Source organism: Ursus arctos, unplaced genomic scaffold (assembly GCF_023065955.2).
Source record: "Ursus arctos isolate Adak ecotype North America unplaced genomic scaffold, UrsArc2.0 scaffold_23, whole genome shotgun sequence".
Lineage (NCBI taxonomy): Eukaryota > Metazoa > Chordata > Mammalia > Carnivora > Ursidae > Ursus > Ursus arctos.
This window is the reverse complement of record NW_026622908.1, coordinates 8,299,299-8,323,521: the sequence shown is the minus strand read 5'-3', so window position 1 is coordinate 8,323,521 and position 24,223 is coordinate 8,299,299. Positions and strand designations below refer to the sequence as shown.

General features: G+C 44.9%; 1 protein-coding gene across 7 annotated transcripts in view; it reads left to right on the top strand.

Annotated features, from left to right (window-relative positions):
* The window catches only part of SERGEF (secretion regulating guanine nucleotide exchange factor), a 217,328-nt gene that overhangs the window by 3,855 nt on the left and 189,250 nt on the right, over positions 1-24,223 (top strand). For 6 of the 7 annotated variants that reach the window (XR_008961034.1, XM_048214753.2, XM_057317090.1 and 3 more), the window contains exons 3-8: positions 1,366-1,521; positions 3,223-3,317; positions 7,118-7,178; positions 11,683-11,796; positions 14,344-14,406; positions 18,120-18,278. Coding sequence is in view for 6 of the 7 variants with exons in the window: in XM_048214753.2 (XP_048070710.1) it covers positions 1,366-1,521; positions 3,223-3,317; positions 7,118-7,178; positions 11,683-11,796; positions 14,344-14,406; positions 18,120-18,278 (648 nt within the window). In the remaining variant the exon portion in view is untranslated. The remainder of the gene's footprint in view (positions 1-1,365; positions 1,522-3,222; positions 3,318-7,117; positions 7,179-11,682; positions 11,797-14,343; positions 14,407-18,119; positions 18,279-24,223) is intronic. The other variant, XM_048214758.2, reaches the window with a different exon arrangement.

Genomic DNA, 24,223 nt, shown 5'->3' with positions numbered 1-24,223 from the left:
AGTAGACATTTCTTATTTAGACATTTCCCACTAGTGTGTTATGTTGCCATCTTTCAGCCTCTTGTATTTTGCAGAGGAAAACATTTTTTTGTGAAAGAGCCAAGTACCCTTAGAGAATTCTAGATTGTCAAGAGCTGAAAGGCCTTCAGGGATCTTCTAGGGTCCCTGCCCCCACAGAGAGGAAAACCGGTTGCTTAAGGTTACAAAACACATTAGTGGCAGAGTTGCAACACACATAACATTTTATATCATGTGTTGCTATTTAACTTTGACATGTGAGTTACAAGTCTTTGCAGTTAGATTGAATATTCCTTGAGAGCAAGAACTTTGTGTTTTCCTTAATTTCCTTCGCAGTACCTATGATAGTACTTAACGTGTACTACAGGTGCCATGATATTGCAAAGAAGGGCATATTGCATCTTGGTTAAGAACATGAGTTCTGGAATCAACTCTCTGGGTTCAAATCCTGGTTCTTCTATTAGCTGGGTGGCCTTGAGCATGTTAATTCCTCTGTGCCAGTTTCCCCTTTGCTACATGGGGGTAATAATGCTGGTTGAGGAGAATCAGTGAGTGAGAGGGCTGCATTATGACTTTCATGGGTCCTTGGCACTTTTGCCTTTGTGGACCCTTTCCTCCATAAAGAAATATTAAGAATTCTACTTTACAACGGCATTGATATAAAGATTCGTCTAATCCAGGCTAGATTTAGCATTGTATATTCATTATTATTGCATTTATTTTTTTCTTATTTTAAAAGAATGAAAAATTAGGGGCTCCTGGGTGGCTCAGTCAGTTAAGCTTCTGTCTTCGACTTAGGTCTTGATCTCGGGTCCTGGGATCCAGCCCCACATTGGGCTTCCTGCTCGGCACGCAGCCTCCTTCTCCCTCTCCTTCTGCCACTCCCCCTGCTTGTGCTCTCTCACTCTCTCTCTCTGTGAAATAAATAAATAAAATCTTTAAAAAAAGAGTATAAAATTAAAACATTTTTGTGGGCCTCTAAAAGTATTGTGAGCCCTAGGCACTGTGCCTAAAGGATAAATCAGCCCCACAGATAAAGCTCGTACCATAATATCTGGCACATTCTGAGTTCTAAATGAATGTTGGCTTTTCTTGTTATAGTAGGTGCTCAATTTGGTGATTGGCCACTGCTCTAGGACTTGGACTGTCCCATGTAGATACTAGATTTGAGCGCCGTGGCCCTATGCCATTTAGGCCAGTGCACATTAACCTACCTGGCTTATTAGTGTGAGTGGGAAAAGAGTTGCTGGGTTTGTGACTGCAACTAATTAGTGAAATCCTTTTTCTCGCTTTGACAGTTGTCATTTCCCCTGTGTACACTATCACCAAAGCCTTTGCTTTTTGTAGATGGTGGAGGCCTTTTTGTTTGTGGCCTGAACAAAGACGGGCAATTGGGGCTTGGTCACACAGAAGATGTTCTGTATTTTACTGCCTGCAGATCCCTCCTGGACTGTCCTATCCAACAGGTAGCCTGTGGCTGGGATTTTACCATTATTCTCACAGGTGAGTTCACTCTTGGGTAAATCTTTATCAGCTCAGGGCGTTGGGTGAGAAGAGCTTGATGGTGGTGATCCTGATTAAGTGAAAGGCTCTTTATGTGTAAACACATACAAATTTCTCTCTGGTTTTTGAGGAAAGTTGTGGGTGCCTTTTGCAAGAGGAGTTTGAACAGCAAAATTTTGGGCTGGAAAATTCTTTGCCAGAAACTGGGGAATGGACTAGATTTGGTGGCTACTTCCTGTCCCAGAAATTCATGATAGCTGCGTGCGTGGGCTAGCTGACCAGTCAGGCTGGCTAAAGGCTACTCATGGGGGAATGTGGTGGGGAAGCTTGAGGAAATCAGAGGGCACATAACAGTGGGGGCAGCTTTTTCCCCAGTGAAGGATTTAAAAAAAAATTAAATATGGTTGGGCAGAACTGTTTGGTCTCTGCAAAGCCCAGATAGCAGAATAGGATGTAGAGGGATATGGCCAAGGGGTTAATAGGATAATGCTCTTGGGAGCAGCTAGCAATAGTTACTTTTTGTCCGCTGACTTCTCCCTGGAAGTAGTTTTGCCCTGTCTAGCTTGTCATTTTGGATGGAAAAGACCATCTAGAGTTTCTGATTAGATTCCCTCTTGGACACAGTCCTCTGGCAAGGGTGTCTTCTGACCATATCTTCTCCCACTCCACCCTTGTGAATTCTCATGTGCATAGCTCAGGTCCCAGGCTTTTAGCACATGGCTTCAATTATTGTTTCCTACCTATCCCTGTTGTTGCCTTGTCTTTCACTCTCCACATTCCCCATGCTTTTCCTTCTAGAAATATCACGCGGAACATTGTTCTCCGATATATTTTGTCTGATTCATGAACTCTTATCCCTTCCTTAAAACTCTGCTCAGGGCTCACCTTCTCTTCTGCAGAGGGGTTCTATAATGTGTGCTGAATTTAGTAGTAATAACTCTAAATAATAGCTATCGTTTCTGAAGTGCTTCTCGTGGACTGTGTTGGGGTTGTAGGGTGTCAGGGGATAACACTCTGTTTCCTGCTCACTTTTGGAACAAATCGTGAGAAAGGTGGAGGGAGAGCAGTCAGCTAGCTGGAGATCACACGATTGGCTTTTCACTGATAAAGCCTACGTTGGAGGACAGGGTTAGTTAATGGCCAGGCCAAGTGTATTCTACCACACTCCTCCGAGCCAAACTTATTCTGCAAACACTAGGTTATCTCTGTAGGGGAGACAGTTACTATGCATCAGTCTGGAGTACCTGAGAGGGAGGTGCCAAGCCACATGTGTCCTGTTCCTTCTCCCAAACTCATCAGTTGGTTAGGTTATCCCTTTTCCCCTGGAAAGCAGTGAGCATGGGGAAGGGCCAGGGAGCGAGGCCTGGAGTGTTCAAATAATGAAAATTATGATGCATAGAAACAAGAAAAGTGGGGAGTAAGTATCCTCCCATCCCAGCGCCGGGCAGCGGGCTAATGTTCTGCACAGATAAGCTGCCATTAATTAGGTAGTGTGATGGGGAATCTGGGAAACTAGCCCTGTGCCTTGTGTTTTTATTCCTAGAGGAGCCATAGAAGCAGGGACTGTGGTGACTGAGTGTGCTGACTCACGGCCGTACTTCCTTGTCTCATTCCCTTTGCTCTTCCCACCCTTCAGCGTTTACCCGCTGGTCACAGATACTTTACTTCTTAGCTTATGATTTAAATATTTGAATTTTGCAGAAAGTGGGCAAGTTCTGTCCTGTGGATCCAATTCCTTTGGCCAGTTAGGAGTTCCTCATGGCCCTCGAAGATGCACGGTTCCCCAGGCCATCGAGGTAAGGATAGCACCTAATGTGTAACTGACCACGTCCTGTTAAAGCGTTTCCTTGCCCCAGACTCAGGGACTGTCTGGGTCTCTGAAAACCCAGGGGCTAGTCACAGTGTAAGTTGAGAAAACCTAGGTTCTCCCGGTAAAAAGTTGTTTGGGGGGATGGAGATCGTGAGTGAAAAACCTGTTAGTCCTCAGACACATTATAAATTTTTGTGAAATAAAACAATGAAGGAAAAAATGTCACAAAGACATTAATGACATTTTACAATTCTAAAATTAGTAATAATGGGAACGAGGTTAGAAACAGGTCCAGATAGAAGTGACTTATCTAAAGACACTAAGCTCAGCAAATGGTAGGCCAGTAGTGCCCAATAAAAATATGGTGTGAATATTTTTGAATCACATACATAATTTAGAATTTTTAAGGAGCACCATTTAAGAGTAAAGAGAAAAATATGAAATTAATTTTGAAAATAACAGGTTTATTGAGATGTAATTCACATGCCACAGAATTTACCCTTTAAAAATGTATAATTTAATGGTTTTTAGTATATCACAGAGATGTGTAGTCATCAGCATTGTCTAACTTTAGAACATTCTCATCACCAGGAGAGAAACTGTGTACCCAATGGCAATTACTTCCCCTTCCGCCTCCCCCAGCCCCTGGCCACCACTCCTCTGTCTCTGTGTATCTGCCTGTCCTGGGCATTTCACATAAATGGAATCATACAATATGTGGCTTTTTGTGTCTGGCTTCTCTCACGTCACATGATGTTTTTAAGTTTCACTCATATTGTGGTGTGTAGGGGAGATTAATTTTAATAACTTTTAAATTAAGCCCAATGTAGTCAAACTATTATTTCATTTTATGTGTCACTAATGTTAACATTTCCTAATGAGATACTTTATGTTCTCTATTTCATACTCTGGTGTACATTTTGTACTCAGAGTGTGTCTCAGTTCAGCCTAGTTACATCGAGTCACATTTCAGTTGCTTGGTAGCTGCATGGAGCTAGTGGCTTCCTCCTGGACAGCACGGGTGCTAGACAGGACTCCTGGCCCTAGTTCAGAGCTCTCACCACTGCATCATACTTAAAATGTACACATTTTTATGAAGTTTGTATGGTAAGTGCTCACAATAGGACTGTGGAATTTTATTTTATTTAAAATTTTTTAATGATTTATTTATTTGAAAGAGAGAAACACACAGAGAGAGGCAGAGAGCATGTGTAGGGGAGGGAGGGGCAGAGGGAGAGGGAGAGAAACAGGCTCTGCACTCAGCACGGGGCTTGATCCCATGACCCTGAGATCATGACCTGAGCCAAAACCAAGAGTCGGTCGCTCAACTGACTGAGATACCCAGGCACCCCAGGAGTATGGAATATTAAAAGAAATATACTGGGTTGTAAAAGCAGTTTCCCCACCTCAGCTGCTCACATCTAGCTAATTTTCTTAAACTCTGACTCAGAGGGGGAAATCTGTTTTCATTGGAGAGAACTTGTCTGCTCCGGTCATGTTGCTGAATTACGATGGCTTGTCATGATCTCCACAGAGTTTTAGAGTGTTCAGGCTGCTGTAACAAGAATTCTATAGACTGGATGGCTTCAACAACATTTATTTTTCACATTTCTGGAGGCTGGGAGGTTCAAGATCAAAGCATTGGCAGAACTGGTGTCTGGAGAGGACCTGCTTCCTGTTCATAGACACTTATTTTGCTGGACAAAGGAACTCTCTGGGGCCTGTTTTATAAGGGCATTAATCCCATTCATGAGGGCTCCATTCTCATGACCTGATCACCTGCAGAAGACCTCATTTCCAAATACTATCACATTGGGCAATAGGTTTCAATATATGAATTTCAGGGGAAAACAAACATTCAGTCTGTAACACATGGTATGCACAGAAATCTAGACTCTGCGGTCCCTGTCGTAGGAAGTGTTACAGTTGCCAATTACACATAGATGGCTTTTTAAGAACCTACATACGTTATAATTAATTTAGCTTAGGTCACGTGATTAAAGAAGACAGAAGGGAACAATGGTTAAAATATGTTGGATGACAGAATCAGGAGGTGAAAACATTTGTCAGGCTGTATCCTCTCAAACAACAGGAGGAATGTGCCAAAGTGAAATATAAGAGAAATGCATTCATTTATTTAATAGCAACTGTAGGCACTGTGTTTTGGGCCGTGGGGACAAAGGTGAGTACGACCCAGTCTTAGCATTTGAGGGTCTTAAGAGTTTGCAGGTACATGGTAGATACAGAAACACCTAAATGCATTACCATGTTAAAACTATGGTGGGTGCAGGTATATCCTCAAAGGAGGGAATATTTAACTCTTTCTAAGGGAGGGCGGTGGAGTGAGAACAGGCTTATGCTGAGCCTTGACAGTTGAGTAGAAGTTTAGGTGGCTTGAGGTAAGATGCACAGAGTAGCTGTAAAAGAACATTCCAGCAGGAGGAACTGTGAGCGAAGGTGTAGAAGCATAAAATATCAGGGCTTGGGAGACCAAGCAGTTCAGTATGATTGGAATATAAGAAAGGGGTAGAAGTGCCAGCGGGGAGGGGACCATCCAGGGGGTCGTGTATGGCAGATGGTCAGAACACTGTGTTAGGGAGGGGCCAGAAGGGGTAGCGTGGAGGGTGGAGTGAGGAGCGCACGGTCTCCCTCTCTCTAAAAAACAAAAACAAAAACCAAAAAAACCCCCAACTTTAAACAAGTGTTTCCTATCTCAGTTTCTGAGGGTCAGGCATTTGGGAACAGCTTTGCTGGTCTCATGAGGTTATGGTCAAGATGTTAGCTAGGACTGCATGCCGTGTGCTGATGGCTCTGGGCTGGGTGGGCAGATCCGCTTCCATGCGCTCTCACCTGGCAGTTGGCTTCCATTCCTTGCCACATGGGCCTATCTGTGGGATGGTACAGGCATGGCATCTGGCTTCGCCCAAGAGAGATTCGAGAGTGAGGCCAAGCAGGAAGCCTCAGTGCCTTTTATCACCTTGTCTCTAGGCCACTCATCCCTTCTTTATCCTGATCACTAGAAACAAGTCACTAAGTCTAGCCCACATTCAGCCAGAGGGGAATTAGGCTCTGCATCTTGAAGGGATGGGTTTCAAAGAATTCGAGGACTTAGTTTTAAAACCACCACAAGACATCTTAGAGAGGACACGACAACTGTCTTCACATATTTGGAAAGCATTGTGAGAGGCTAGAGGCAGCTAAGGAGGTGAATGGAATGGTGGAAACATGGAGTAGGCACTTGGGGATAGTGAGCCCACGTCACTGGAAGCAGCTGCTTGGCAGGGGTAAGATGATGGTTTCCTGGGGTGTTATGGAGGGGTTCTGGCATTGGATGGGGCTTGGACTAGATAAGAGGTCATCCAGCTAGAACCCTTGGTGAATGAAGTTTTATTGGGACACAGCCATGCCCATTCATTCATGTATTGTCTGTAGCTGCTTTTATGTTACGGTGGCAGAGCAGAGACTATGACACAAACCATATGGCCTGCAGCGTCTAAAGTAGTTACTTTCTGGTCTTTGTAGAAGACATTTGCCAACCTCTGGACAGGATGACCTTGAAGGTCCCTTGCAGCCCTGAGACACATTGTGATATGTTTATTTTTAAAGGATGTTTTCCTTTTAGGGTTACATATATAGGTGTTTAGGGATGGAAATGTTGGAGGTTGGGGACTCTAAACCAGTCAGACACGTAATGAGGGCCATGCCGCATTGTATCAGGGCATAAAGTATGTAACATTTTGCAGACGGGTGATTCTAAGATCTCAGTCCTGTTCTTTCTTTCGACAGCTCCTGAGCGAGAAGGTTGTTTGCATTGCTGCTGGACTGAGGCATGCTTTAGCTGCTACAGGTGATCATTTGGCTTTTATTTTCAAAATAGGCTCATCATAAGGAGAAACAGAGCTTTAGAGGAAATAAACTTTAAGGAGTAATTCAGAGTGTCCTCCCGTGCTGCATTTCTGATTGAAAGAGGGGACATAAAGCCAAAGTCATGTGGGAAACCTTTAGCAGATGAGGAGGGAGGAAATGAACTTTTCTAGCTCCTTATTATGTTCTAGGCATGGTGCTAGATTCCCTTGATTTCATCAATGCCTCATTTAATCCTCACAACCTCGCTGTGATACGAGTTCCATTTTTACATGTGAAGAAACTGAGGTCCAGAGAGACTCGAGTGCTTGTCTAAGGTTGCACAGGGAATAAGGTGGTCAAAGAGGGAGCTGGGAACAGAGTCTGGAATGATCTCGTTTCTGAGGCCCACATTCTTTGCTGTGAACTATGCTGCTTTCCTAGCGGATTTTAACGTTTATTAATGCAAAGGCTTCCAGTGAGCTTGCCTCCTGTACAGTGAGAGGGTGGTGACGGACCTTGGGCTGACAGTTTGCGTGAGGGTGCCAGTGGCAGGCCTGCAGAAGAGCAGTGAGTCTTTCTTCTCTCCCTGGGTCATTTTTCTGCTCCCTCTCTCGTGGGGTCTTCGCAGGGCAAGCTAAAGTGGCGCGGCAGCTTAGGCTCAAGCGCTGACGAGTCCAGCCACGGCCTGGGGAGGCTGGAGGAGGCCAGGAAGGGTCTGGTGCAGCTCGCTGCGGATGCTCGCCTGGGGCTTCATGTTGCTCACGGAGGAAACAAGTTTCGAGATAATTGCAGATTCACGTGCAGTTGTAAGCAATAAAATGGATCTCATGCACTCTCTTCCAGCTTCTCCCCATGGTGACACTCAGGTGAACCGGTAGCTCAGCAGCCTGGCTGGTCTTGCTACGGTCAGGATACGAACCGTCCCAGCACCATAACCATCCTGCCTGTGGCCCGTTGCTAGCACCCACTTTTATCCCCTTTTATATACCTTTTATACATTCACTTTCTACCCACCCCCACCCCTTTTAAGCTCCTGGCAGCCGTTCTTCTGTTCCCCAACAGTCATGTCATTTCAAGAACATTACATAATGGTATCGTACGGTATTTAGCCTTTTGGGGTTGACTGTCTTTGCTCAGCAGGATTCCCTGGAGAGTCATCCAAGGTGTGTGTGTCAATAATTTGTTCCTTTTTATTGCTGAGTAGTAGTATTCCCCGGTATAGATGTACCACTGAATTAGTCATCTCAGGCTGCCATCACGAAATATCACAGACTGGGTGGCTTAAACAGTTTTCTTACAGTTACAGAGGTGAGAAGTCCCAGCTGAAGGTGCCAGGAGGGTTGCTCTCTGGTGAGGCCTCTCTTCCCGACTTGTATATGGCTGCCTTCTCGCTGTGTCCTTCAGGGCGCTGGCTCTGTGAGCTCATGGAGAGGTGGAGACATCTGGTGTCTCTTCTTCTTTTTATAAGGACACCAGTTCTGTCAGACGGCCTCACTCTTATGACCCATTTAACCTTTATTAGCTCCTTATAGGCCTCTCTCCAAATGCAGTCACACTGGAGGTTAGGGCCTCAACATGTGAATTTTGGGGGGCACAATTCAGCCCACAACAATGCAGTTTGTTTAACCAGTCACCCATTGAGGGACATCTGATTGTTTCCAGGTTTTGGCTATTAAGAATAAAGCTATAAACATTTGTGGACAAGTTTTTGTGCGAACATAAATTTTCATTTCTCTGGGATAAATGCCCAGGAGTGCGATTGCTGAGTTGTATGGTAGTAATTACATTTTTATAAGCTGCTTCTCCTTTTAGAAATGAGCAGGACTGGAGAATTGCCTATTATTGGTTTAATTCCCCCTTTCTTACCAACTTTCTGTAATTGCTAGTCTTATGTGTACACTTCTGTCCAGTTACAAAGCAGCAGTTTCCATTATGCATTTGATGGACTTAATTGTAAGTCCTCATCTCTTCCATTTAATCTGTAAATATTTCTGCAGACATTTCTAAAAGATCAGGACTCTTTCTGAAACCGTTACCAAAATACCATCATCATACTTACGAAAAACTAACAATAAAGCTGTAATTCGATCAAGTATCCAGTGTTTAAATTTTCTTGACTGTCTCAAAAATATATATATATATATTTGATTTTTTTTACCTTTTTAATTTTTTTTTATTTTTTTATTTTATTTTTTTTTAAAGATTTTATTTATTTGACAGAGATAGAGACAGCCAGCGAGAGAGGGAACACAAGCAGGGGGAGTGGGAGAGGAAGAAGCAGGCTCACAGCGGAGGAGCCTGATGTGGGGCTCGATCCCATAACACCGGGATCACGCCCTGAGCCGAAGGCAGACGCTCAACCGCTGTGCCACCCAGGCGCCCCTTTTTTAAATAATAATTTTTTAATTATGTTAAGTTAGTCACCATACAGTATATCCTTAGTTTCTGATGTAGTGTTCTCTGATTCATTATTTGTGTATAACACCCAGTGCACCATGCAATACGTGCCCTCCTTCCTACCCATCACCGGTCTATCCCAATCCCCCACCCCCTCCCCTCTGAAGCCCTCAGTTTGTTTCCCAGAGTCCACAGTCTCTCATGGTTCATTCCTCCTTCTGTTTAAAAAAATATATTTTTTAACAGTTTGTTTGAGTCAGGATCTGAATGATGTCTAGGCTGCAAGTGGTGGATATGAATGTCGTTTTTCTCCTTTCAAAAATATTTATTTATTTATTCCTTGTGATTTTTTATTGTGATAAAATGCGCATGACAAAATTTACCGTCTTAACCATTTTTGCGTATCTAGCACTTTCACATTATTGTGCGACCATTACCACCGTCCGTTTCCAGAACTCTTTCCATCTTGTGGAACCACAAACAATAACCTCCCTCCCCCATCCCCACAGCCCCTGGTGACTACCATTCTACTTTCTGACTCTCTGATTTCAACCACTCACACAGGTCCCTCCTGTGAGTAGAATTGTACAGTGTTTGTCCTTTTGTGGCTTATTTCACTTAGCATAGTGTCCTCAAGGTCTATCCATGTTGTAGTGTGTCAGAATTTTCTCCCTTTTTAAGGCTGACTACTATTCCATTGTGTGGATAGACCACTTTTTTGCTTATCTGTCACCTGTTGATAGATGCTTGGATTGCCGCCACGTGTCAGGTGTTGTGAATACTGCTGCCACGAACATGGGTTACAAATACCACTTCCAGGTCCTGTTTTTGGTTTTGTGGGCTATATACCCAGAAGTAGAATTGTTGGATCATATAGTAATTCTATTTTTAATTTTTTGAGGAACTGCCATGCTGTTTTCCACAATGGCCGTACCATTTACGTTTCTGCCAGTAGTGCACAAGGGTTCCAAATAACCCCGCATCCTTGCCAACATTTCTTCTCTTTTATTTTTTTTTTAATAGTCATCCTAATGAGTGTGGAGTGATATCTCATTGTGGTGATATTGAGCCTCTTTCACATGTGCTTTTTGGCCTTCTGTACGTTTTCTTTAGAGAAATATCTCTTCAAGTCCTTTGCTCAGTTTCGAATCAGGTTTTTTTGAGTTGTTGAGTTTCAGGAGTTCTCTATATATTTTGAGTATTAATCCCTTATTGGATATCACAAGATTCTTTTAATCTATAAATTTTTCCTTCCTTCCTTTTTCTCCTCCTTGCAGTTTATTTGTGGAAGAGATGGTAAGTGTTGTTTTATTTCGGCACCGTGTTTCGCTCGTCGTCATCACTTGTATTTCACAAAGCGGGCTGATCTGTTTATAGTCTAAAGGACCGTGGGTCACAGGATGCTTCCAGAGCAGTGACTGTAGATTAAATACATGAAATGTCATCTACACATTTGTATGAGGTTCAGAACATGGGCACATGAACTAGATTCAGCGGATAGGGAAGTAAAAGGCCATGCCACTGAAGGAGTGGCTATTAAGCTATCTTGCAGTCATAAATATGTATTTATTTGGTAATTAGGAATCACTGCATTTACCTTGGTGCATTAGAAAAGATACTGCATTAGACATTAGGAGAGGTGAGTCCTAGTATTTTCTCTGCTACTAGCTCCCCGTATGGCCTTGGGCACATTACATCGTCTCTTCAAGCCCTCAGTTTGCTCGTTTACTAAATGTGAGGAATGGACTTGATAATCTTCAGGGTTCTTTCCTGCTGGGTCTGGATTTTGAGTTGTCCTTCCTGGTTAGTCATGAATAAGGTGTTGTTTCAGTAATTTGACTCTGGAAGAGTGTCCTGGAACTTTTTGGAAGGAGTGTTAGTATGTGGGAATTTTCTTTGGTGGTCTTAGATTGCCCTGAAGATTGGACTTGTGATTGGCTTGGTGGTAACCAAGTCACAGGGCCCGTGGAAGCACCGAGCTTCTCCATAGCAGGTGTGTTAACTGCGAATGCATTGAGAATCTCCCATATCATGGGGCTCCAGGAGCAGTCTGGTCTTAATATCCTATTAAACATTTTCTCGTTTTCCTCTTCTGCTCCATTGGGAAGCAAGTGGCATTGTATTCCAGTGGGGGACTGGTTTGGCATCATCTGGACGGCGGTTGTGCCCTGGGCAGACTCTCCCACCGTTTTTGACAGCAAAGGAACCAAGCAGAGTGACAGGTAAGGCCCGTACTTCTTGAGTCCTATATTTATTCTTTCTCAAGAAATAGTGACAGAGGCATGCAGAAAATGGGTAAATGGAGTTTACTCTTTATGCTGCTTTTGCTATTTTCTTAGTTCCTCTGTCTTTAGTCTCTGTGTTGGTTCATCTGTTAGTCTTGTTAGAAATTTTGTGGACCCAGTAAAAGTGCCCCTCCTCGCTGCCAGAGGGGGAACCCATTGAGGGATCGATGCAAGTCAAATAAGTGGAGATCAGAATGGTAGCTCTAGAGCTGTTGAAAGTTGGGTTGGGAGACGTGACTTAGGTGTTTGGAAATAATGTGTAGCATTGGTGAGCCTCCAGATTCTGAAGCCCTGGTTCGATGTACTCCCCGGGCACTGTAGCAGCTGCGTAGCCTCAGCCCTGCTAAGCTCGCCGCATGGCTGGGAGCGCGTGAGGCGGCGCCCTCTCTGCAGGCAGGCACATCTCAAAGGGAGAACCTGGAGGGACTGTGCCTCGCATGCCCAGTTCCTTCTCCCAAAAGGAGAGCAGGAGTGAGTGAGGCTGTAGAGTGAGGGTGTAGAGTGAGGGGCCAGGAGTGTTCTGTAGGGAAATCTCTTTACATGGGCACATGAGGAGTGGGTAGTGACCATTCTGCCCATGGGTCTGGTCTGTCTTTGTTGGTCATTTAGCCTGTAGGGCTTTCTCTTCTGCTTTTCACTCTGGGGCTCAGTCTCCTTCAGCTCCTTTCTCTGCCTACAATCTCACTGTGGGCCCCCTTCCCTTTCTCCGTATAGCACCGTGTCTGCATCTCCTCCTCTTCCTTTCTTTCTCTCTTGCTCTCTTACTTTGTGGCCCAGTCTCCCGAGGGTTGGCCTTAGGAAAACCCGCACAGAAAAGCTCTGCTATCCTCTAGGTGAGAACAAAGGAGGAATTTTTGTGGGTGGGATAGGAAGTAGGGAGAGAAGGGAAAAGAAAGCCACAGTGGGAGTGATGCACAGGGTGTTGGGGTCGTTCTGATTTTTCTAAGTCCTGGAGGCGCTCCCATTCAGTTGCGGGCAAGGGTGGTCACCCTGAAGCCCAGAGGTAGAGTTGGAGGGGAGACTCTTGGAGAAGGAGAAGGGGGCATTGGATGCTGGACAGGCAGTCCACTGCACATGACCTTGAACCCATGCATAAAATAAACTCATACTTCCCAAACATGTTTTTCCTGCCTCATCTAGGTATTCGCTGCTCCCTGGGCATTTCCTGCTTTCTTATTCCTCTGTGTCTATGGGCAAGCTCTTACCCCTGCCTGAAATGCCTTCCTTCCCGTTCCTTCTGGTAATCTTTATTCTATCCTGATAATTTTTCAAGGCCTAACTCAGACTTTCTCAGTGAAGAGTCTTCCCCATTCTGACTCCATTGCATTTTCTCCACGTGCATGGGTGGCGCAAGGTACTGCAGTATTGTGAATTGTTTGTACGTTTTCCCACATGCCACAGACTGAGCTTCTTAAGGGCAGGAACTGTGTCTACTTTCTGTTTCAGCACAGGACCTGTAATTGGAAGAAATCAGAAATGCTTTGATTTGATTTAAATGACCTATCTGGGGTCTATTTAGGGGCACAGCTTAGATTTCAAGTTGATGGTGGAGTTTTCCGATGAGACATTAGAATAGATCGTAAGCTTCCTGCCCTCAAAGTCTTTCCTTTTTTGTTCCCCATCGTTCCCTCTTTGCTGCTAGTTCTGGAGCTGCAACCCTGGCTGTCCTCTCCTTGCCTGGCCACGAGGCCCCGTGCTTCCTCTCTGGGGAATGTGCTGGAAACATCTGCTTTGTCCCTTTCTCATTCCACAGGATACTCGAAGGTGTGAGGCACATTTTATTAAGGTACTAGTTAATTAAACAGAAGTGTCAGAAAAGAATTACGGAATAAGACTGCATTTCTCTGCACGCTAGACCCAGTGACCACGGTTTCTAGCAGAGTTGGTTGAGATTATAACCTGTCAGTGAAGGCAGTGTGTAATTAAGGGAGGAAAAGTGCTACGTTTGGAGATGGAAGGCCGGTTCAAATTCTTAGTTCTGCCTGTATGTTGTTTGGAGTTTGCCTGCACACATATGACACGGCAGCTGAATGTATGAGATGTCGCTTCTAGGCTCACGCATGGACAGAGCTAGGAGATAGATGTGTGCACACACATCTTTACACATATGTACACCCATGTCTATTTGTCTGTTTCCACTCGAAACCATGAGTTTACAGTGATTTCTCCAATTACGATCCACTATTCCATGGTCGACTCTAGCCTTCCACCTTTTCATATCTGTACCTTTCCTCTCCTGTCTGCTAGTGACAAATCGGCTCCTTCATCTTCAGTATATTTTACTTATTTGTTTAATCCCTTGGTATGTAAACAGTGTCCCCGCCACATCACCCATCTTCTTGGCCAGCGCCACCGACTCAGACCTGCCTGCTTTGGCTGCAAGTTTCTTTCAGGCCCCAGTGGTGCTGCCTGAACCCCTTCTTTGCCTAATTTGTTCTGTTATACATGTGCTTTCAGAAGATTTTTTCTTTTTTTTTTTAATAGGCCTGGAGAATTCAAAAGCAACCTGTGTTCTTGCTGGCTCAGATCACTCAGCTTCATTGACAGGTAAGAACCAGCTCTTCAAAAGAGTCTAACACGCTGTTCGGGGTTCTGCATGTTTCTGCCTCACATGGTGGATGTTGGGACACAGAGGGAAGAGCGGAGACTTGGAGTCAGAATTCTGCTGCCTCCCCTGGTCTGATCTTAGGAAGTCACTTTACCTTCCGAGACCGTTGCCTTCTCCGTTGAGTACTCTGTGGGTAGTTTTGAGAAGTAAAGATGACAATACGTGTAACGCGTCCATATGAAGGAAACACAGGCTCGCTTCCTTTCCTCTCCGCTGTACAGTAGGGACAAGAATACTCCCTCAGGGTAGTTGTGATCGCCAGATCACACAGCTAGCAGCTAGTTGGTATAGCACACCGTTATCTTATCCACCCGATCCGTTTGGTGTCTAATACAGCTGTCTATTCCCTCTAGCTCTTTGCTCTCTGACTAGGCTGTTCTATCCACCTGTCTTCCAGTGCTTTTATCTACCTCTCTGCTCTGTCTGTGTTCATCGACTCTTTATTTATCTATTTATCTCCATTTTTATTTACCTTTCGTCTTTGTATCTTCCATCTAATCTGTGTCTACATATCTTTCTAAATCAAATTATGCACATATTTCTCTAATCTATTTTGTATTTTTATGCATTTCTGCAATCTGTTTCATCTCTGATCCCTCCATCTCTCTGTCTAAACTGTTTTTCTCTCTCACACTATATCTCTCTTTTTGGTGACGCATCCTTCCATCCATTCGACACACCCCGCCAATACAGTACAAACTTTGCAGTGACAAAGCAGCATCTTCTTGGAAGTGAAGGTTGTCTCTTCCAAAGGTTCTCTTTCAAAGCCAAGACTGCTCTGATCCCTACCAGTAGACTGAGACAAGAGCTCTGAGAGATTTATTTTGGTAAGACCAGAGCTGAAGGCAGGACCTTTTTTGAGCAAAGGTGAATGACTTTCATACATAGTGTTTTTAGTGTTTTATGTGGAAATTAAGGTGTATGTGTACATAGGTACACAGTCTGGGTAATTAACGGTAACATGCATTCTCAACTTCAAATGTGTAATGCAGCCCAACCGAGAAGCTGCTACTGTTTCCAGAGTACAAGAGCCATAATGTGAGAGTTGAAATACTTAACGAATTCTAAACTACCGATAATTGTTATTTAACAAATTCAAACAACCAACTAACAAAAGAAATACGTACTTTTAGCCTATGTCTCATATTAGGTAGACTTACACAAATGTTACAAGGGTTGAGTTGAAGTGAATGCCAACTGTAAGGGAGCCCCCTGGGTATCTGACCCCATCTCTCCTTTCGTAGAGGAAGGACTGGAGGCCCCAGGGTGAGGAGTGACTAGTTTGTGCCCCACAGTCAGTGAGGGTTGAGGAAGGCATTCTTTTCTGAGAATAAGAGTATAGTATGAGATGTTTCTACTCTGTCCCAATCAATTTGAATAGCCAGCATTATGTAAACGTAGAGATTCTCTAATTGCTTGCTAACAATTTCTTCAAGAATCTTGTAATTAGTGAAGTTATTTATTATTTCATATGTGGGACACTTCTATGATGTTTTAAAAACATAGATGTTGAATTTTTGTTTTATTATGATAGCATTCACATATAAAATTCACCCCTTTAAGGTGTCTAATTTAGTGATTTGTTTAAAGTATATTCACAAAGGAAATTGGTTTTTGATATTTTGAAAGTGAGTTGAAAATTGTCAAGATGAATCTCCCTCCTTCCTGGTCTAGTTCAAGCTGTTACACACTGGATTTTGTTCGTTGCTCTTTGGACCTTCTCTCTGGGGTTGTGGGAGATTATATAACTACTTGGCACTGCAGCAGAATGTGGTTTTGCCTGCTGATGCAACAGTGTGATGATCCGCATGTGGAAGGCTGTTTGTCTTTGCAAAAAGATGGTTTAGACTTTCTAAGATAAATGAAGGCTTGTTACAGACCCAGCTCCCCGTCAGCGGCACCTGGTAGCTAACCGGTCCATTCAATGGGCTGAGACTTTGCCGAGGGGCTTCTCTGCCCTCTTTAAGGGATCTTCCTACTTTGTACCCTCTGGTGAAGTCCATGGAGGTTGCCCTCCCTCAGGGCATGAAGTACACCAAATTTCACATCATCGAACTGCAGAATGTCAGCACTGCAAGGTCACCTGAGTGACAGAATGGCTCCACTGACTTACCCTCCCTCATCTTAGACCTGATGAAACAGGCCCAGAATGTGAAGTGATGCAGCCGGTGTCAAAGGGCGATGGAGTGGCAGCTCTTGGACTGGAACCCCGAATCTTGGTCTGATGTCCTTTAATGATACTGTTTGGCTTTCTGCCACACTGCCCTGTGGCAAGCAGTGCTGGAAAGCTTTTTTGGGCAGTCACAAAATGCAGTTGGAAGCAGAGGACTTGGCTTTCTCTTAGCCATGTAATCTTGAGAGTCATTTAACATTTCCAAGCCTTGATTTCTTTAGCTTTGAGAAGACTGCTGTCTAATAGAAATATGATGTGAGCCACATTTCAAAAAGTAAAAAGCAGGTAAATTAATTTTAATAATATATTTTATTTAACCCAATGTACCCACAATATTATCTCAACCAGTAATCAGTATGAAAATTATTAAGGAACTGCGCTCTTTGTGGTGTTTTTGTGCTCCATCTGCAATCTGTTGTGCTTTTTTTGTTTGACAACACATCTCAATTTGGACTGGCCACATTTCAAGCGTTCGGGAGCCACGTGTGTGCTCTGTGCTATATGCTACAGTGTAGAAACGTGGAATGTTAGGGGTGGTTGGAAAAGCTCTTAGAGATCATTCAAGGAGTCACAGACCGTAGGTTCACGGACCAAATTGTGTAGCTCACGGCTCCATTTGGTCTGGCTTCCAGTTAAAAATGGTTTTGAACTTGAATACCTTTTAGAGATGCATGTTCCCTGTGGCTTGGTGCCGTGGCCCACCAGTCTCTCTTGTGGCCTGTGTCATCAGTTACACGGTCTGCCCTTCTAGGCCCTTCTAGGCCATCCGCCCTCCCCTCTGGTTTTCAGCTGGTGAAACTAAGGCTTAGAAAGTGATTTGTCCAAGGTCAGTAGCTGGTTAGCAGGTCCAGGAATAGAAGCCAGAGTCACTTGACTCTGAATTTGCTTTCTTTCTGTTAATTCACAATGTCAGTCAGTGGTGTTCCTGCTTATACCACAGAACTACTGTGAGGTTCAAATGAACTGCAGTGCTGTGCGGATGGGAGGTAGCAGTGTTGTGTTTCCTGATGGACAGGGCATGTCGTGAGATAATCTTAGGTCTGAAAAATTTAAGCTTAAATAATATATCTTTTAACCTGTTATTTTAAAAAGTTAATATATATTTTTCCTAATCAAAGGCAATGCAAGCATATATTTTTTAAAAAATGGAGAAAATGGAGAAACATGTTTTTCTCATGGTAGATGTTCAGTAAATATTTTGTTGAATGAATTAATGAAAAAGTAAACTTACATATTCCTATTCCTTGACAAACTACTAAGAACATTTGGCCTTGTTTCCTATTTATAGAATTAAAAACAATCTTACATGTTAAAATGCTATACATGAATTTTGTATCCTGCTTTGCTCTACTCAGTGTCATAGCATAAGAATAATACAACTTCTCTTAACCACTTTTTTTGTTTTCAGATTTGTGTTATTTCCCATCATTTTGAACTAATGTTCCTTCACCTCTTTTGTTTCCCTTCTGTTTGTTTAAGATGCAGGAGAGCTGTATGTTTGGGGAAGCAACAAGCATGGGCAACTGGCTTCCTTGGCTGCTTTTCTTCCTATGCCCCAGAAAATAGAAGCACATTGTTTTCAGAATGAAAAGGTCACTTCTGTCTGGAGTGGGTGGACACACCTGGTTGCTCAGACAGGTGAGAGAGCAGCAGAGAATTTGTGGTTGGTAAGAACAGTGGGCTGGGGCCGGGGGGGCGGGTGTTGGGTATGGGAGGACAGCTGTCTAAACAGCTATGAATGCTCAGGACTAAGTAGGTAGGTTTTTACTATGAAAAGCTCTACGGATTGGGACGGGGAGGATCTGGGGTCGAGTTCTGCAGTCAGCCAGATACGGAGCTTTTCCTCTCTAGGGCAAAGGTTTACACCCAAAGAGGCAAGGCTAGGTTAGATGAACTCTTTCTGGCCCTACGAATCTGTGAGGTTTTGAGAAGGAACCCATTGTAGCATCACCCAGAAGTCTGTCCGGGTTGTTGGGGAGTTTTTGCCTTGTCCTCGCTGAAGACATGACTCTACTTGGATTTGCACCTGAGTCTAAATTAAAGGCTTCCGAAACTTAAAGATTAATATTTCAAGACTGAGGCAGGAGCATTACTTGGCATCATGGCTGGCAGGATATTTTGATTTACGTTTCCATTAACCCTAACCACATACATTGATTCGGACATCTCATACGTCCCCTCAGATGTCACCTTATGCCATGCCATCCAGCTTCTGGGATCGTCATCTTTTCTTGAGTCTTTATTTATTTCTCATCTTTCCCTTAGGGCACGTCTCCTTTTGTGGTCTTCATATTGCTGATTTTGTTCTCTGGGCTTGTTTTTTTATGGCCTCTCTTCTTCCCTGCCTTCCTAGAGCTTCCGCTGACTTACGTGGAGTTTCCCAGACATGTAATTCTTAAGATCTATGATCATGTCAGGGCCTTCTGAACTTCAGGGGTTCTCAGGAGTCCCCTTGCCTGCCCTTGGCCTGCTTGTTGCTACACACGGATCTCCAGACTCCCAGATACCGACCTAGTGACTGTTAGTTACTCCAGTGCCTTCCGGTTTTTATAGGGTTTCAGGTCTGCCTCAGTTATTCCTGGCAAGTCCCACCTACTACACACTGGAACGCACAGACATACACTTATGAGTCTTTATATCTATGAGGCTTTTCATTGGTCTTTTAAAAAACTTTATGACTGTTTTGGAACAGAGGCCTGTCTCACAAAGGTGTAAAATAGACTTTCCATATTGACAACTTCAGAGGATGCTCTAAAGGGGAAAATCATGACTTTCCTCAAAGAGGTTCAGACTGCTGGAGGATTGGGACTGTCTACAAAAACTGTTCTTAAGGAGGTTCATTGAGCACAGTAGTTGTGTATTTGCACAACTGTCAATATTTGCCTTTTGCCCCAGACAGTGAGCTCTGTGAGAGATAGCACCGTGTTAGTCTTGTTCACTTCTGTATCTTCACTTTCTAGTTAGAAGAGCGTAAATATCTTCAAATACATACGAGTCAAGGTAGACAGCTAGGATTTCTGACCTCTTTCCTTGGTCTCACTGGTTCATGAACAAAAAGCTTCAGTTTGCCAAATCAGTTATTTATTTTTTTTTAAAAGATTTTATTTATTTATTTGACAGAGACAGCGAGAGAGGGAACACAAGCAAGGGGAGTGGGAGAGGGAGAAGCAGGCTTCCTGCCGAGCAGGGAGCCGATGTGAGGCTCGATCCCAGGACCCTGGGATCATGACCTAAGCTGAAGGCTTAACGACTGAGCCATCCAGACGCCCCCAAATCAGTTATTGTTTATTGGGAACCTATTGAGCAATGTGGTGAGCGTTGGAGAAAAGACCTGGCCTGTGTCCTCCCTAGAATGTGTAGATAGGCCTGAGTCTATGAAGATAGACATGGAAGACTTTACTATCCATCCGTCTGTCCGTCCGTCCTTCATGCAAATGGTGAACATCTATTTATGTACCACGCCTTATGCTAGATATAAATCCTGCCCTCAGGGAGCCCCCTGTGCACTGGGGGAGACCGACCTGTTATCCAATCTCGGCACGCTGCAGTAGGAGATACGCAGTGATAGAGCTGAGTACAGCGTGCAGAAGGGGCATAGGAGGGAGCGGGAGTGTGAGTAATTGGGTGTTAACAGGTGGGTGTTTCGTGGTTAGTCTTCAAAGAACTCCCGTGTAGTCAGATACACTTACTACCAAATGGCAGTGCGTTTGGTTGAGTGTCAGTAAACCCGCTAACTAGTTAGGTAGCAGAGATGCTGCTGCTTGGGCGCTAGCTTTGTAGCGCTGTAACTGACACCGATCTCCACAGCTGGGCCAAAGCCCAGGCCGGCCCTCGGGGTGGGAGGTCGCAGCCCACGGCCCTGACACTGTCTGAGTCACCCCAGCTGCTCTAGAGCTCAGCTTCCCATCACCACCTCCACTTGACAGCGAGAGTTTTCGGGAATATTTCAGCTGTTTAATTAACTTGTTAATGCAGATCTCTTGTTTATGTGCTCTGTCACTTTCCCCTTTCTCCTTAGTCCAGAACAGTTGTGAGCTGGGGTGTCAGAGTGTCCTGCCTGTTGTACTGAATTTGGGTACATGGGAGTCTCCTGCTACTCGATTCACCGATTTTGTGCTCCTTCTAGCAGCAGTGGAAGCTTTTGCCCCGGCCCAGCGTCACTGAGAAGAAACACCCAGGGCTTCCCGTTCAGTCAGACTCAGCTGCTCATATTGAGGGGAAGGAGATTTGCTCACGGGGTCAGAAGCAGCTCATTAGTGGAACAAGGAGTTATTTGGTTCTAGTTGTTTTTACAAGCCCCAGTGGCGAACTGCTCCTGGGACTTACCTGCAGGCCACATCAGCACAGAGGCTGCTCTTGGGCTCATTCTGGAAGGCATTCATTGTGTGATATTGATTAAAAGAAGGATTTCTGTACACTGGCCATCTGTCTGTCCAGTTAGATGGGATGGGTGGGTTAGGAGAAGAGAAAGAGGAGTGGACTCTGCTTTTCCCCTCTGCACAGTCCCTCGACTAGTGCTTCGCAGCCCCAGGCGATTTTGTGCCCCAGGGATTGTTTGCAGTGTCTGCAGACATACTTGATTCTCAGACTAGGGGGTGCTACTGACATCTAGTTGGCGGACGCCAGGGACGCTGCTAAAGATGTGCAATGCACAGGATAGCCCCCACAGCAAGGAGCTACCTAGCCCCCGGTGCGGGTCTGGCCAGCACTGGGACACGCGGCCCGAGGCTGCCCCGCATCTCCATGGAAGGTGCTTAGCTGGTTCACACGGTGTCAGGATAACTTCACAGCTTGTCTGTATGGGAATCTGGGATGCAGTCTCTGCCCTCCCCCTTCAGGAGTCTGGTGCCTGCCTGCAGTGTTTGCGATGGAAAAATACTTTTCTCTGTTAGTCAGAGGCACTTGGAAAGAGTCCAAGGGAACCTGTTCTAATCTGGGAAAGTTGGCAAGGATACCTGTGTCTCAGGCTGGAGGAGCTGCATTCTAGAAACCTTTCCCAAGCTGCCTAATGTCCCTGATCACTGTTCTCAGGAACTTAGCGGGACTCCTGGGTGACTTTATCTAGGCTCAGTGACTGGTAGCCGTCTCATCCCAGAGTCCTGATTTCCTGGCCCGAGATGCTTCTGGTGAGGTCTGGGTGCAGATCTGGGTGCCTTCCTAGCTTGGCAACCTTGGTCAAGTCACTTTACCTGTCTAGGCCTCAACTTGCTCCTCTCCCAAGCAGGATATTCCAACCTGCCTGCATTCTACCTGGGGCTGCCGTGAGGGTCAAATGAGTAGATCTGTGTGAAAGATCCCAACTGTGAGATGCAGTCCACACCTAGGTGAGGGGTGCCTGCGGTTGGGATATGTGAGTGTATTAAGCAGTGTGTGAGACTTTTAGAAAGCCTTCTGTGTCCACAGGGTCTGTGCAGAGCTTGAGACATACCAGCTTTCCCCTGAGGGCTTATGAGCTGGCCAGAGCTGCTCAGTGTCCAGCTCTGAGGGGGGAAGTTTCCTAAAGTCCTTCACTTACATTTAGGCTGGCAAGTGGCTTTTTTTCTTTTCATCAGCAGCTAGGAAGATCTTCATGGCCTTACAGATAGTTTTCCTGTGAAGATTTCTTTTTTTTTTTTTTTAAAGATTTTATTTATTCATTTGACAGAGAGACAGCCAGTGAGAGAGGGAACACAAGCAGGAGGAGTGGGAGAGGAAGAAGCAGGCTCCCAGCGGAGGATCCCGATATGGGGCTCGATCCCAGAACGCTGGGAATACGCCCTGAGCCGAAGGCAGACGCTTAACGACTGCGCCACCCAGGCGCCCCTCCTGTGAAGATTTCTGATCACACTATTGGTCCTTCATGACACACATCCCAGTTTATAATTGTATATATCCGTGTGTATTCTCGTTTAATGCCTAGACTGTCAGCCCTGTGAGAACACTGTCAGTTTCGCTCGTGGCTGTGTCCCCAGCACCTGGCACAGGCCCGGCACATAGTAGACGATCAGTAACGGAATTGTTGAATGAGTGAATAAATGACAAGGTAAGGAGCAGCATGGGCTTTGAAGTCAGGCCTAGTTTTCTGCATCTCAGCTCTTGTGGCATCCTGATTGTATGGCTGTGGGCAGCCCCAGCTCTCTCCACCCTTGTTGCAACCACCGTGGGTCAGGCCCCTGAAACCTCTTCTCTGGCTCCTTCTGTGGCCCCTGACCTCCTCGTCTTCCCACACTCACTCCCTGCACCCCCCCCAATCTGTTCTTCATACCTCCACTGGAAGGTCTTTACAAACCCATCATGTCACACTCCAGTGGCTTCCCAGTGTTCTTATGATGAAAGTGTACTCCTTCGTGGTCCTGCGAGGCCCGGTGTGGTCTGCCCTCTGCTGCTGTGCCAGCCCTGTTTCGTACCGTGCCAGCTCTTGCCTGTCCAGCCAATCTGCGCTTTGCGTCGTGTATTTCCACCCTTTGCCCCTCATGTTCCCTCAATTCAGCACACTTATCCCTGAGCTCCTTCTTCACTTTGACTTAGTTATATCCTTTTTTTTTTCTTTCTTTCAGCTTAGTCATTGCCTCCCTAGGGAGGCCTTCCCTTGACTTCCCTGACTAATCACTTTTCCCTTTCATCTGTCTCATAGCACTACAACTTCTCCTTTGTGCTGTTTTCTGTAGATTCTTTGACTAGCTCCTCCTCCCACTAGACAGGGAGCCTTATAAGGGCAGGAGATACATTGCTTTCTCTCAGCAGTATATCCCTGGTGCTTGGCAAAGTACGTGGCACGTATGAGGTTGGTGCTCAATACATGTTGGACCAATGAATAAATGAGCTTATCTTCTCATTAGGTAAATGGGGAAATATTGCTGACCTTGCGTGAGGACTAAATGAGATGAGGTCTTAAAGCTTCCAGCATCCATGAGGACTGGGCTCATGTCCCGATTTAGTGCACATTAGCGTCCTCTGCTCTTGGGAACTCTGGAGCTCTCTGGAGGTCACATGCCCCATATCTTCTTCCGGGAGAAGTCTCCATGGGGCTGATTTGGATGTCTCCGGACAGGTAACAGGTTGATTCAGAACTCTCCTGGCGAGTGCAGAAAGATCGATGCTTACAAATGCTAAGGGCTGGTGGCTGGTAATTTATTAGAATCTCAAGGGGAATGAGTTACACAAGATCCCGACCTTAGTATAGGGTTGGTCAGAGTGTCTAGAATCAGGTTGCTTTTGGAATGCTGGAAGCTTTCCCTGAGCCACGCAGTATCCCAAAGTAGTCTTGTGGTCCCCCAATAGCTGTGGACTGAGAAAGTGAGCCCAAAGACAGAGTTCTTGACATTCTTCACTTTCTTCAGTGTTCCCTAAGAAAGTCCTAGAGACTTGGAAGTTTAAAGAATCAGAGATGGAAGAAGACACTTCCTCACGTTGCAGATGAGAAAACTGAAAGAGGAGAGAGAGTGATTTATGGCAGCAGTTAAGCTGGAAATCCAATTCTACTTTTCAGTAAAATTTTCCCCCTCCCATCATAGTCCTCTTGGTTCTTGGTTATAGCCTTTTACAGTTGAGATATGTTTTATTCTTTTGTTTCTTTAAAGTGGGGAATTGCAGGACACATGTGG